Below are 12,719 nucleotides of genomic sequence, written 5' to 3'. Positions count from 1 at the left end.
TGGTGGGGGACCACTGGCAGAGAACCGAGGGCTGGCGGGGTGAGGGTACAGCTGCAAGACATAAGGGACGTGCGCCACCCCCCCACCCCTGGTGCTGGGGCTCAGGCTGCTCGCTCTGTGCCCGGTCGTGGCAGAGCCAGCCTGGGAGCCAGTGAGGACCTGAGCCAGATGCCAACAAGCCAGCAGGGAGAGCCCCGTGCCAGGGTCCCTGCACAGGCCTGGGACAGGCAGGGAGGGCACCTGGGCTGCTGCTGCAGGGAAGTCCTCAGGGTCACATGGCCACAGGGAGCGGCCCGGCCAGTGGGCCTGAGCCCCTGAGGGCAGGAGCTGCACACGGGAAGAGAAAGGCAGGATGGTGTGCTGCGGGGGTCCAGCTGAGCAGACCTTGGGGGCCAGAGGGAGGGTGGATGCACAGATGTCCAGGCCAGAGCGAGTTCTGAGTGGGTTTCCCTTCCCTTCCACTTCTGTTCTCCAGAAAATTCCATCCTGTGTTTTGTTTTAAAACTTCTGGCTAATGAGGTGCTTTTCAGTATAAGTGGCCAAATGGAACTTCCCACCTCTAGGAAGCTCCAAGCACCCCAAACTGGCTTCCGGCCTCTGTCAGGCTGACACTTGACAGACCGACCACCGGCCTAAGTCTGGCCCCAGGAAAAGTTCACGGAGAGAGAGCCCATGGGGCCCGGGGAAGCTCCCCCACCAGTTCCCTTGAGAGACGCGGGGGAGAAGGCACCAGGTCAAGTCAGATGGAAGAGGATGTGACCTTGAGGGAGGGTGACAGTGGGAGAGAGGCCTGCCGCCTGCTTTTGTAAGTCACGTTTTATTGGAACAGAAACACCTACTCGTTTACATATGGTCTGGGGCTGCCTTCAAACCACAACTATGAATTGAGTCGTTGAGATTGGCCTATGAGCCCAAAATAGTTACCGTGCAGCCCTTTGCAGAAAAAGTTTGCCACCCCTGCTCAAGAGGAGAAAGAATTAGACGAAACATGAAAACTGACTAGTTTTTTCGCTTCCAACTAAACCACCTCCAGTAGGTCACAACCCCGCCTGCATGGCAGTTCATTAGCATTCTTGGAAGTTTTATGGGGTAAACTGCTTTCCCCTTCACGAGTCTGGGAAGGTGTGGGGCATGGTATGTCCCATTTTGTGGACGAGGAAGCGGAAGGACCAAGAGATTAAATAATTTGTCCGAGGTCCCCAAATCATGAGAGTGGAGCAGGGATGGAGTTCTCTGTGAAAGCTGTGGTGACACTGAACGCCACATACCCCAGAAAGAGGAATCTTCTCTTAACCTAAATAAGAGAAACCGGGGCCCTGCCAGCAGACCCTCCCTCTCCGGGCCGCCCGCCCGGCAGCTGTGGAGATGCAGGGGGCTCCGCAGGGATAAACCGGCAGCTCTTCCTTGGGTCAGAGGGCAAACAGGCCTCCTTCCATGCCCCACCTCCATTACTTCCTAAGAAAAAGGACCCCCAAAAAATAAAAATTAAAAAGAGTCATAAATACACGAAATCCCTCTCCATGGCCTGGCTGCGATTTCCTCTCTAGCTGGCTTCTCCCTGAATAGAAGCATGGTCAGAGCCAAGGACACGTGATGCCCCTGGCTCCCGGCCCCTGTGGCCGAGAAGGTGCCACCAGCAGGGGAGGGACTGAGTGACGTGAGCACAAACGAGCCCCGTGACACCACTTGTAAACCATTCCAGAGTCACAGCCCTTCCAGTGCTGCCCATAAAAGGAAGTCTTTTTACTCTGTGGGATTCAAAGCCTTGTTTACACTATCTCCACAAGAAAACTTTCCAGTAGACTCTAGAAGGATTTATGAGCTGATAAAACTCCTCTTTAAAAACACATTTTTTTACAGCTCTGTGAGCTGGGGCTGTCCTTTACTGAACCCATCCCCACCGCACGCCCTTCACCTGGGACAGGGACGAGACCAAAGGGTGGCCCCAGGAGGCCGGGTGACGGTCAGGGGTGTGACAACCCAGGGACAGCCGTGTTTCCCTTCCTCATCCTGCTCACTGTCCCCACTCCACCCTTGGCCCTGATGCGTGTGGGCTGGTTGCGACCACAGGCCAGGACGCCTACGGCAGCCTGGCACCCGAGTCAGCCAATTCCACGTGATGACTGTCACAACAAAGAGACCACATTCCAGAAAGGACCTGCGGGGCTCGGCACACCCAACCGCCAGGACTGTCTTGTGACCACTTCTCAGCCAGGAGCGGCAGGGGGACGGGGCCTGCCGGATTGCTCACCCCAGGCTACTGTTTCAGGGCAGAGATCAAAGGCGGGGCCCATGGGCCATAGGCAAGCCCACCACAGGCTGGCTGGGCAGGAGGGGCTGTTCCTGACAGTGTGGATCCTACTCACGTCCCCCTAAACCAGCACAGGGTTCCCAGCATGTGGGGCCTTTCATTAGCAACAGGGAAAGCCACATCTGAAAAGTGGAAAACCACCCATCACCATGTTTCAGACTCACTCGTGAGTTGAGGACTCTCTGGGCTAAGTTTAAATTCCTTTCTGAACATCAGACACTGAGGACTTCCCTGGCAAGTGGGGCACTGACCTGTGATGCTGTGGAAGCCGTATCCGCAGAGAATACGGCTCTTGGCCGAAGGGTCGTGCTGGGCACACACCCCTGCTCTCGCCTGAGCCCCACAGCAGCAGGGTCCAGTCCTGCTCGTCCCTGGACGTGTTGAGAGCTGGGACGGCTCCCCACAGCCCCGTCTCTGAGCCGGCAGCCATCAGCGCACGCTCAGACGGGCTCAAGGACATTTGTGGCCTAAGTATGGAGACCTGAGCCCAGGAGAAAGGTAAGAACACACCTTGTTGTCAATTTAAAATACAGACCCACCGGCGAACCACAAGTCGAATCTGTCTGCCCCGCTTGCTCAGTCAACTCACACTGACCCCGGGTGCTGGGACCTGGAGGCCTGGACACTGCACGGCGGGGACCGTGCAGCCTTTGCTCCAAAAGCCCCCACATCTTGTGCCACTGAGGGCGTCGGGACTGTCAGCTGCTCCGGGGGGCCCAGCTCTGCCCAGAGGCCCTGCCGAGGGCCTGCAGCGTCTTCCTGGTGCCGAGCTGAGGTCCACCAGCCGCCCTGCCTCATGTCGCCCTCCGGGTGCTGTTCACACCCCTGGAGCCACACAACTGAAGTGGCTTCTCTCCCACGTAGAGACCCAGCAGGGCTTTCCCAAGGCAACTCCCAAGGGCTCAGGGACCTGACTCTCCTCTGGGAGAAACGAGAGTCCATTCTTTCATTTTCTGTAATAAAAGAGCCGCTCTCCCAGAACACGTCTTCCTTAACTGAACTCATCCATAAATCCACAAGGACAACACAGACACTCCCTATGAAACCGACTTGCCTCCTTTCATTTTGTTCTTTTCTTTGGAGGGAGAAAATCTGCCAAGGGGGTTCTGGATAGCAAAGCAGAAATGCCTCCTGGATTACACATTTAATATTGCAGAGTAACCTCTCCGTGTGAATTTCCTTGTCACTCTATGCTGGGAACGGGAAGTGCACTGCCTTTCCCAGGGCAGGGGGCTGCTTCCCAGGCATATTAAATTAATATTAAAACTCCAGTCACCTGGGGGCGGATCAACTTCAGGAGTCCCACAGATTTCTCAGAGACAAGTGTTTACCTAAGTCAAAGAGGAAGTGCAAAGCCTTGCCTCTCCTCCCTCCACCCCCAAACCACACAGACAAAGCTCACACCTGCTTTCTCGGGCTGTTTCTAAGCTTGCTAAGACACTGACGACTCCAGCACGGCCTCTCTTCTGGCACCGGGCACTTCACTGCAAATTCAGTGGGGGTCCCTCCTCATACTCCATTGCTTCTATTTTTGCCCTGAGAGACGATTTTTCTTACGATGGGCTGACAAAAAAGCAGTGGCCACACTATTCAAAGTGGAGAGTAGCTGGGTGGGTGTGGCAGCTGGCCTCTGAAACCCCGGTGGGCCCCACTTCCTGGTGCCCGGGCCCCATATAATCTCCTTTCACGTCGAATAGGGTATAACCCAGGGAGATGGTGGACTCTGTGGTGTGTGACTCCTAGGCCACGAATGACACTTCTAGGCCTCTGCTCTGCTTGGGATCATTGGCCCTTGGGCAGCGTAGGCAAGCTCTGGGCCCCTGCACCACATCTGGCCTGCTATCTGATTTTCTCAGGCCTATGAGCTAAGAATGGTTTCTACATTTATAAATGGTTAAAAGAAGTCAAAGAAGACTACTTTGTGACAAAAAATGAAAATTACGTGCAATTCAATTCTCAGTACCCACAAATAAAGTCTGGTTGGCGCACAGCCGCACTTGCTTCTATGACGTCTGGGGCTGCTTGTGCAAGACGGTGGCAGAGGGGAGTAGCTACAGGTGAGATCGAATGGGCCCCAGTGCTGAAAATATTTACTCTCTGTCCTTCCAGAGAAAAGGCTTGCTGAGCCATGCTCTAGAAGCCAGCTGCGTGGCAGAGAGAGACAGAGGCCTCACGTGGCACCCAGCCACGTGAGTGCCCCACCTTGGCAGTGGATCCCAGCCCCAGTCAAGCCTTCGGGTGACTGCAGCCAGACTGCGACCCCTCAAGAGACCCCTGACCAGAGCCCGCTGGCCAAGCTGCTCCTAGGCTCCCGACCTTCAGGGACTCTGTGGGATAATAAATGCTTATAGTTCTCTTAAACTGTCAGGTTTCAGGTAATGCTGTACTGCAATATAAAACCTGATACGGGCGGGGAGAGGGAGAATTTCCATGAGGAACGAGAAAATGCACTAAGTGACCTTTTGAGTCTCTTCCAACTTTAGGTCCTGGAGTCTGAAGAGGCAGCGCTGGGAAGTCTGCTGGGGAGGGCTCCAGGAAACCCAGTGCCCCACCCATGCACTGCCCTGAGAAGTGGAGCCTCCTGTCATGGGCGCCTGATCCTGGGCCCCATGTCCAGGACACATGCAGGTTTCCTAGTCCAGGCACATGCTCAGCTCAGATGACCAATGGGTACCCTCATCCCAACACACCCACACCCACATGGAGTTTGATGCAAAGATGTGCCCTTCCCTCTGGCACTCCCAGGCCTTTTTCTTAACTCCATGCAAGCTGTCCCTGGGATAGAACAGGCTTTGGCTGAACGGGCACGCAGATGCAGCAGTTAGAGCCCAACCCCCAGCTGATGTGCTCCTGAAGCACGGGGTGCTGCCCCGAGTCTCTCCAGCCTCCCCAGCAGGCCCTGCAGCAGCACAGTCTGAGCCAGGAGAATGAGCTACCACCCCTCCGTGGGGCTTAGGGATTCAGTCTTGGAAGCTACACTAAAGGTGCTTTAGAAAACACAAAAACCTGGGTTTGTTGATAGGACAATAGTTTCTGTTTCCCATGCTGTGGTAGTCAGATTCTAAGACGGTCCCCAGGTTCCTGCTACCTGAGTGGTGGGACCTGTGAATGCGATGGGATTTCACTACTTCATTAGGTTTCTAATCAGTTGCCTCTGAGGTAATCAAAAGGGAGATTATTCTTGGTGGATATGACTTAATTAGGTAAAAAAGTTTCGAAGGCAGCAGAGAGATTCTCTTGCTGGCCTTGAAGAAGAAAGCTGCTTTGCTGTGAGAAGGCTGACAGAGGAGGGGTGTGGCAAAGACAGGGAGCTGAGAGCCAGCAACAACCTGGAACCTCAGTCCAACAGCCGCAAGGAGCTGAATCCTGCCGACAACCTGAAAGGGCCTGGGAGAAGGAGGCCCCCGAGCCTCAGATCTCGGTTCCAGCTGACATCTTGATCGCAAACACCTCAGACTAAGCAGAGGGGCCAGCACACCTATCCTCTGACCCACGGAAGCCCTGACAGACCTAGTGAACAGAGCTTTCATGGCTGTTGAGGCCGATTTCCCTGGTACCCACTTGATATGGCGTCTGACTCACATCTGTAAGTCACCCCACTGTGATGGGTCCAGCCCAAGCCCGTGCTCACTGGGGGTGTGGTGCACGGGAAGGTGGCCGACCCGGGAGTCTTCTGCAGGGACACAGAGACAGCCCAGCAATTCCTCTGGGAGCCTTTCCAATGAGGCCAAACCTGCCCTGAAAAGCACGTCTGTAAAATTCCTGCATTGGTCTTGAGGTATTAATGGTAGCCTACCTTCTACCTATTGAAATCCAGAAGAATCTTGAGTCCCACCTTAATGTTCACATGGAAAGCAAATCCACTGCTCCCCACCTGTACCTGCCCCGCACCCGACGGCCCCGCCGCAGCACATCCTCCCAAACTCCGGCCCGCCTGCCCTCGGCAGCTCAGACTCCCACCTGCAGGGGCTTCTCCTCGGAACGCGGAGCAGGGAGGCCCACAGGGCATCATGGACTCTTTCCTGTTATCTGACAAATCTCAGGAACAGAAACTGGTTTTCTTTGGAGAGAAGTGCTGTGAGGTGACAAGCCTGCCAGCACCCAGAGCCACGCGCGCAGGGGCACATGTGCAGGGGGCCCGCTGAGCCACCGTCCCGGTCCGCGAGGGTCACCGGAGGAAGCTGCAGACAGCTTGTTGCTCACGGGGCTTTTATGACTTTTGTAAACACTTAACAGAGAAGGCACCTGGGGGGCTAGTAGGTGGTGGCAGGGTCCTGGAGCCGCCTACAGGAGGAGGTCTGAGGTCATCCCCACCGCCCCGGAGGAGCCCTGCCGACGGTGGGGAGCAGCCCTAGAATGTGGCTTAAGAGTCATCAATGACCTGTTGTCGCTTTTTTTTTTTTTTTTTTAACTCTGAGTGAAGAAGACAGCAGGGACTGCTTTGGTCAAATAGTTCACAAAGACGGTCAGCCTGAAAACACCCCAGTGCCAAATGAAATCCAAACCCACAGAAGCAGGGAGACAGGGCAGGATGAGGGCACCTGCCCGAAGGCTCAGGTTCGCTGGGACCAGCCCTCTGCTCAGCCGCTCCAGCCACCACAGCACCGCAGGCCAGAGGAGCGGCCCTCATGTGACCAGGGACATACGTACAGCATGTCAGGACAGTTGTCCGGCTTGTCCAGAAGGCCACCCTCCATGACGAAGCGAAGGACTTGCTCGTTGGACAAGCCCTGGTACGGCTGCTCGGCCAGCGTGGCGATCTCCCAGAGGACGACCCCGAAGGACCTGCGGGGACAAAAGAAATGTGAGGCGCTTGGAAAGGGATGGACAGAGCCATGCTGCCCTCTCCTTCCCGGCATTTCTTTTGTCTAGGGAGTTGGAAAGTGGCCCTCCCAGTGGCAGTGGAGCGCGTCGGACAGCGGGCCGGGCCCTGGGCTGAGTGTGGAACGTCCTCATCTGCTGGGGGGCCAGTGCGGCCCCGCCCGCACAGCTTTGTGAGCTGAAGTGAAGGGAGTCCTCAGGGTCCCCTGGACGGCCAGCAAGCCCCTGGTCTCTGATGGGGCCCTGGGCACGCGGAGCTCAGGGACTGGCCCCAGCTACGACCTGGCAGGTCAGTGTCTCCCAAATGTGCTCTATCCCACCAATCATCAAAGGCTGGTCCCCAGGCCCAGCTGGGACAGTGACTTAGTGGCTCCCAGTGCAGCCTGGGACAATCAAGCTGTTCAACAGACTCCCCGTTTTGGAAACCACTACTTAAGCAGCTCTCAACGCAGGCTGCAAGGCAGGAACCAAGGCGCGTCCTGCTGATGCCTGGGCCTCCCCAGCCGCAGGTCTCGTTTTCACTGGTCTATGGGGGGGATGGGGGGGTGGGGCTGGGCCCTGGGGTGTCAGAAAACTCAATGGGGATCTCACAGGTCCAGTAGAGTGCAGAGAAGAAGGCTCAGCCTCACAGGCAGGGGCTGGAGGAGGGCGGCCCTGGCTGGGGAGGGCTCACGGACAGAGAAGAATCCTTAAGCCCAGAGTTTAGCTGAGGGGAAGAGGGTGGCCGGGGAATAAAACCAGCACCAGGAGCAGGGAGCCTCTCCACCTGGCGCACGCCGTGGCCTGTTGGTTTAGAAGATCCAACTACTGGAAAACAGACTGAAATAGAGATATCGGTGCCCAGCAGTGATGCTAAAAAGGGCAAGTGCTAGGATCTGCAAAACAAAGGCATGCATGTCGCCACCTTTACAACGTCTCCACAACAATTTTCCTTTCCCTTCGGTTCGTTTCAGCAGAATAGAACTGATGATTCAGCAGCAGACAGCCAACCCGATGGCCTCCCACTGGCCCTCGGCCCTGGGGCGCTGGCAGAGCCGCGCTGAACATCCTGGGGCAGGCGCTTCCCACGGGCAGCTCTGGGGGTCCCGGCTGGGGCCACGCCAGGAGGGCCTTGGACTTTGTATCACAACATGATCCTCGCTGCTTGGGCTACTTCCCGTGAACAAAAGGGTTTTGTCCAAACGGACACTAAGAGCAGATGTCAGATGTGAACAGAATCTTAGCACTCTGAGGACTGACCCACCCAGCGTCCTTCTGGACTTCCAGTTACCAAGAAAGAGTCTATTGCACAAGAGACCTAGGAAAGCCAAAGGCTGAGGCCGAAGCAGGTGCCCAGGCTGAGGGCGGCGGGCTCCTCCGTGGACGCTGGCTGCCGGATCTCCAGGCCTCCGCCTGGAGGCCGTGGCTCCCAGCTCCACGTCTGAAACAGGGTGCCACCCGTGAAAGGACAAGCTGCTCTCTCTGCTGACGGCAGGCCTGGCCTGAGACATCCTCTGAAAACGCAGTTCCTCCTGGGCCTGCTTCTCCTGATGCCTCCGTGCAGCCAGGGCTCCTGGGGCCGGCCAGCTCCCCACGGGCCCCTCTGGCGCCCACTGCTCCACTCCAGGGCTGGGGCTCAGGGGTCCACAACCTCACTGCGTCTCTAGTCCAGCTCTCTGTCTCCCACCATGCTCTTCTGGCCTCACTGCAGCTGATGCTCCGACCCAGCCGGGCAGGCGGCCCCAGATCATCCTTCCCTCAGCCTCCTCGGATCCCACCACCGTTGAACAGCTCAGGCTCAGGTTTGTCAAAGGTCTGGTCACCTCCTTTCGTCTCCCCAGCACTTCCTCAGGGCCCGTGCCCCACCCTGCAGGACCTCCCCCTTCTTGGCATGAACATCGTACCTCGGGAAACTGTAAACGTAGCTACCACGAGCGTCTTTAAACACAGCTCTAGGTCAGTCACCGCACAGAAGCCTTCAAAGCCTTTACAGAGCCTGTGGAGTTAGTCCCCAGCCCCCAACAGGACCTCTGAGGCGGGACCTGGTCGCGCCTCAGCCTAACGCCTTGAGAAAGCTGCCGATCTCTACGTGCTTTAAGCACTTCCTCCAGCGTCCCCTCCACGAGGACTGCATGCCCTCAGTGTCCCACACGTGACAGTCTGTACCTCAGGGTGCCCATGACTCCATCTCTTCTGGGAAGGGGTCCAAGATCCCGTCTGTCAGGGTCACTGCCTGTTCTCCACAGGACTGCATCCCTCAGGGATGAGGACCGTGTCTCTAGGCACCCTGTTCTTGCATATACACTGAGCCTGGGCCACGCTGGCTCCTCAAGGTCACACGTGTGACAGAACACAGCAGGGAACAGACCTGGCTCTCCACAAAGGCTTTCCTTGGAGTGACTGTTGTCTGATGTCGGTATCACTTGTCAGTGAGGCCACTAGGCACTGGACTCTGGTCATGATAAGCTGAGTTTGACCATTTTTCTGTCCCAACGTATGAGGCTAAAGCATCTTTACCCAACACCACCTTGCCTCTGTGGCATCGCTGGTCATCACGGGGGCCACTGAAACATCTAGCAAGCTCCGCAGAGAGAGCTCACCTCACAGATGGAGCAGCCAAAGCCCACAGACGCTCCATGGTTTGACCAAGGCAATGGTCAGAGACACTGAGAAGCATGCAATGCCCATGTGATCTTCTGAGAGGTCATTTACAATGGGGCACTGGCATTAATGCCTTCATATATAACCAAATCTTTAATTTCGTGGATTTCATCTAATAAACATTAAACAAATGCCTTTGTGTGAATTTGTCTTTTCTAATTCTGAGCATTGGGGTTGTTTGCTGCAGGTAAGGGACAACTTGGTGCGAGTCTCCCCTCAATCCTGGTGCTGGTTAAGGTCAGCATTCAAGAATTACACCTGGTCACACCAGGAAGGGATCATGTCCATGTCCTACCCACCAGCAAATCAAAACCCACAGAGATGTCCAAGTCGCCGCCGATGTTAACTAGTCACTTAAGAAGCAAGTAACTCTAGGAGGGAGCAACCAGCCCTGGATATTTGTGGCCATTTGGAAGGCTTCTTAGTAAGCCAGGAAATGAAGACTACTGTGGGTAATTCAGGTGCCCAGAAGGGAGCACACCTTCAAGCTGTGGGTTCCACCTCCCCAGTCCTTTGCCTGGTCGGTGCACTTGTGTCTTCTAACACAAAGGGACCACTGGCAGGGACACGGTGCTCCAAGGGAGCTGTCGGAAGAACAAGCACAGTGCCCATGGGCCTGGGAATAAAGTCTCAAAGGACAGCATGGAAATTTGGAGAGGTTCCAACTAGAGAAAAGAGACCACCTCCCTGTGCCTCCAAGGCCTGTCTTATTAAAAACAGAGCAGGGTGTGCAATTGCGCTGCAGAGAGAAGGGCCAGCAGGGTGTCAACAAGAGGGCGACTTAAACATAACGTGAGAAAGAACCACAAAAAAACAAGGATGTCTTAAGAATCAGGACTGTCTTTGTGAGAGAGGATTAAGCAGTCCCTGCAAATGTGTGGGCAGAAGTTCAACAACCAATTGTCAGAGGCACTGTGGATGGGGTCTGGGGACTGGTCCTGACCCCAGAATACCTTCCAAACCTAACATTCTGCAGTCTCTCCTGCAACGTCCATTAAAGTTCTTTGTACTTCTGTCTAGACTTTAACTATTTAGGGATGACTGTTTTGTGCCATTGAATATACTCAAAATGATTTCCTTCAAGAGGGAGAGCTTTAGGTCCTGGGTAGCTGAGAGACCTTCCACATTCTCCATGGTCCTGGCCGGGTTTAAGAAAAGGAAAAATCTAAAGCACTGTCTCTGCCTGAGCATTGAATGGAATGAATATGAAATCCCTACTCTTGTTTATATATATGTATTTTCTTATTGGTTCATAATGTCTACATCATCAAATGGCAGAAAATTGGCACTGAACACCTTTTATGTCCTTCTGTAGCTGCTAACCAGAATTTGGGTAAATTATGCCTGTAAAGATAGTAACAACTCCAGTTTTACCTTCCTACCCTGCCTCTGTTCTCCCTGGCTCACATGGCTTTCTATTTTATTTCACAGTAAGCTGGCCTCAAAAGTTTTTGGAAGCCTGGATCCTAGAATTAACAGATGCATGCATGCACCCAGGCCTGTCTGCTCCCCATCATCTCAAGATCTAAAAATGGTGTTGAGAGCTTTGATTTGACCATAAAGAGAGAACCAGGCTGATTGCAAAACAGATCTCATACTTGAGCTCAAGAAGCAATCATGCTCTGCCGGGTCACATTCAAACGCTATTTCCAACTTGCACCTGTCTTCAAAATAGGATCCAAGGCCCTTGAACTGGGAAAGGTTCATGAGGTTAAAAAAAAAAAACAACAAAAAAAAACCCACCACAACGGTGCTAGTCACTATCTAAACAGCTCCTCTATGTGGTCCTCCAGACAGCTGGAGTAAACAAGTACCATTTCTGTAACACATCAGCAATGGGATCTCCCAAGAGCACAGCCAAGAAACCAGCTGACGTTCTAGAAGGGAGACGTGCCAGGGCCCTCGCCTGCCAAGAAGCTGTCATGTTTCAGAACCTGACCACCTCGCCACAAGGGTGCCGAGGAGCTGCACTAAACAAGATCCCTGAGAGGCCGCTGCAGCCCCAGCTGACGCGCTTTCTACCCCAAGACACGCCAGGACTAAGGGACACATTTTGCTTTCCGTCCCATCCCTGGGTCAACAGCAGTGGCTGCCCACTAGGAGAGGACAGAGAGCAGATGGGACCAATAGGAAGACTCAGGAGATTTGAGTCTAAATTAAGCAATGTCTGCAATCTGAAGGTTTAATTAGGTGAGGCGGCCACCTACATGCACATCGTGTCTATTGCAAAAGCTAAGGAGAGAAGGCAGGCGGGGGAGAAGCAGAGAGAGGTGGTTTTCTGGCACGTTCCCAGGTCCCGGCCCCTGGTGCGGTGTCTCCAGAGCTCCCAGCCACTTGGGGAGCAGCTGAGCATTGAAAGAAATGTCGGGCTTGCAAATTCTCTAGATCTCAAAAGGCCCACCAATGACAGGAACACCTTAGTGATAAGGGGGTGTGGCCCACATCACTCTCACCAAAGCCGGAAATGGGGTAACAGTGAACAGAAAGCAGGAGGAAAGGAAAGGGACCGAGCTGGTGGGGCCTGCGGGGGCCCAGGCTGAGGGCTGGCGGCCCAGGAAGAGTCTCTCCTACCAGACGTCGGAGTGCGTGGTGAAGACTCCATCCTTGAGGGACTCGGGGGACATCCAGCGCACGGGCAGCAGCCCTTTCCCTCCTTTCCGGTAATAGTCTGTCTCATAGATGTCTCTCGTCATCCCAAAATCTGTGGGGAGGAGAGAAAGCACAAGAGTTACCCGAGTGAGCGAGCGCTCTTGGGCGAGAAGCAAGGGGCACGGTGCCCTCTGCAGGGGGCGCTCTACCTGCGTCCCAGGGAGACGCGTATCAGTGCTGCGGTTTGCTAAGGGGAGACTGACGTGTCACCTGACAAGCAAACACCCAGAAATCTCTGCCCTTAAATACATTTATAATGTAATTCCTTTAAAAGGGTAGTTCCCTCATTGCATTTAAA

General features: G+C 54.8%; 1 protein-coding gene across 2 annotated transcripts in view; it reads right to left on the bottom strand.

Moving 5' to 3' along the window:
- Positions 1-12,719, bottom strand: part of IGF1R (insulin like growth factor 1 receptor) — a 280,712-nt gene that overhangs the window by 7,146 nt on the left and 260,847 nt on the right. For both annotated transcript variants that reach the window (XM_010962914.3, XM_074353927.1), the window contains exons 19-20: positions 12,344-12,473; positions 6,962-7,096 (exon numbers count right to left, since the gene is read on the bottom strand). In XM_010962914.3, the coding sequence (XP_010961216.3) occupies positions 6,962-7,096; positions 12,344-12,473 (265 nt within the window). The remainder of the gene's footprint in view (positions 1-6,961; positions 7,097-12,343; positions 12,474-12,719) is intronic.

The sequence above is a fragment of the Camelus bactrianus genome, chromosome 27, assembly GCF_048773025.1.
Source record: "Camelus bactrianus isolate YW-2024 breed Bactrian camel chromosome 27, ASM4877302v1, whole genome shotgun sequence".
Lineage (NCBI taxonomy): Eukaryota > Metazoa > Chordata > Mammalia > Artiodactyla > Camelidae > Camelus > Camelus bactrianus.
The sequence above is the reverse complement of the archived record's forward strand: the minus strand, read 5'-3'. Positions and strand labels throughout refer to the sequence as shown.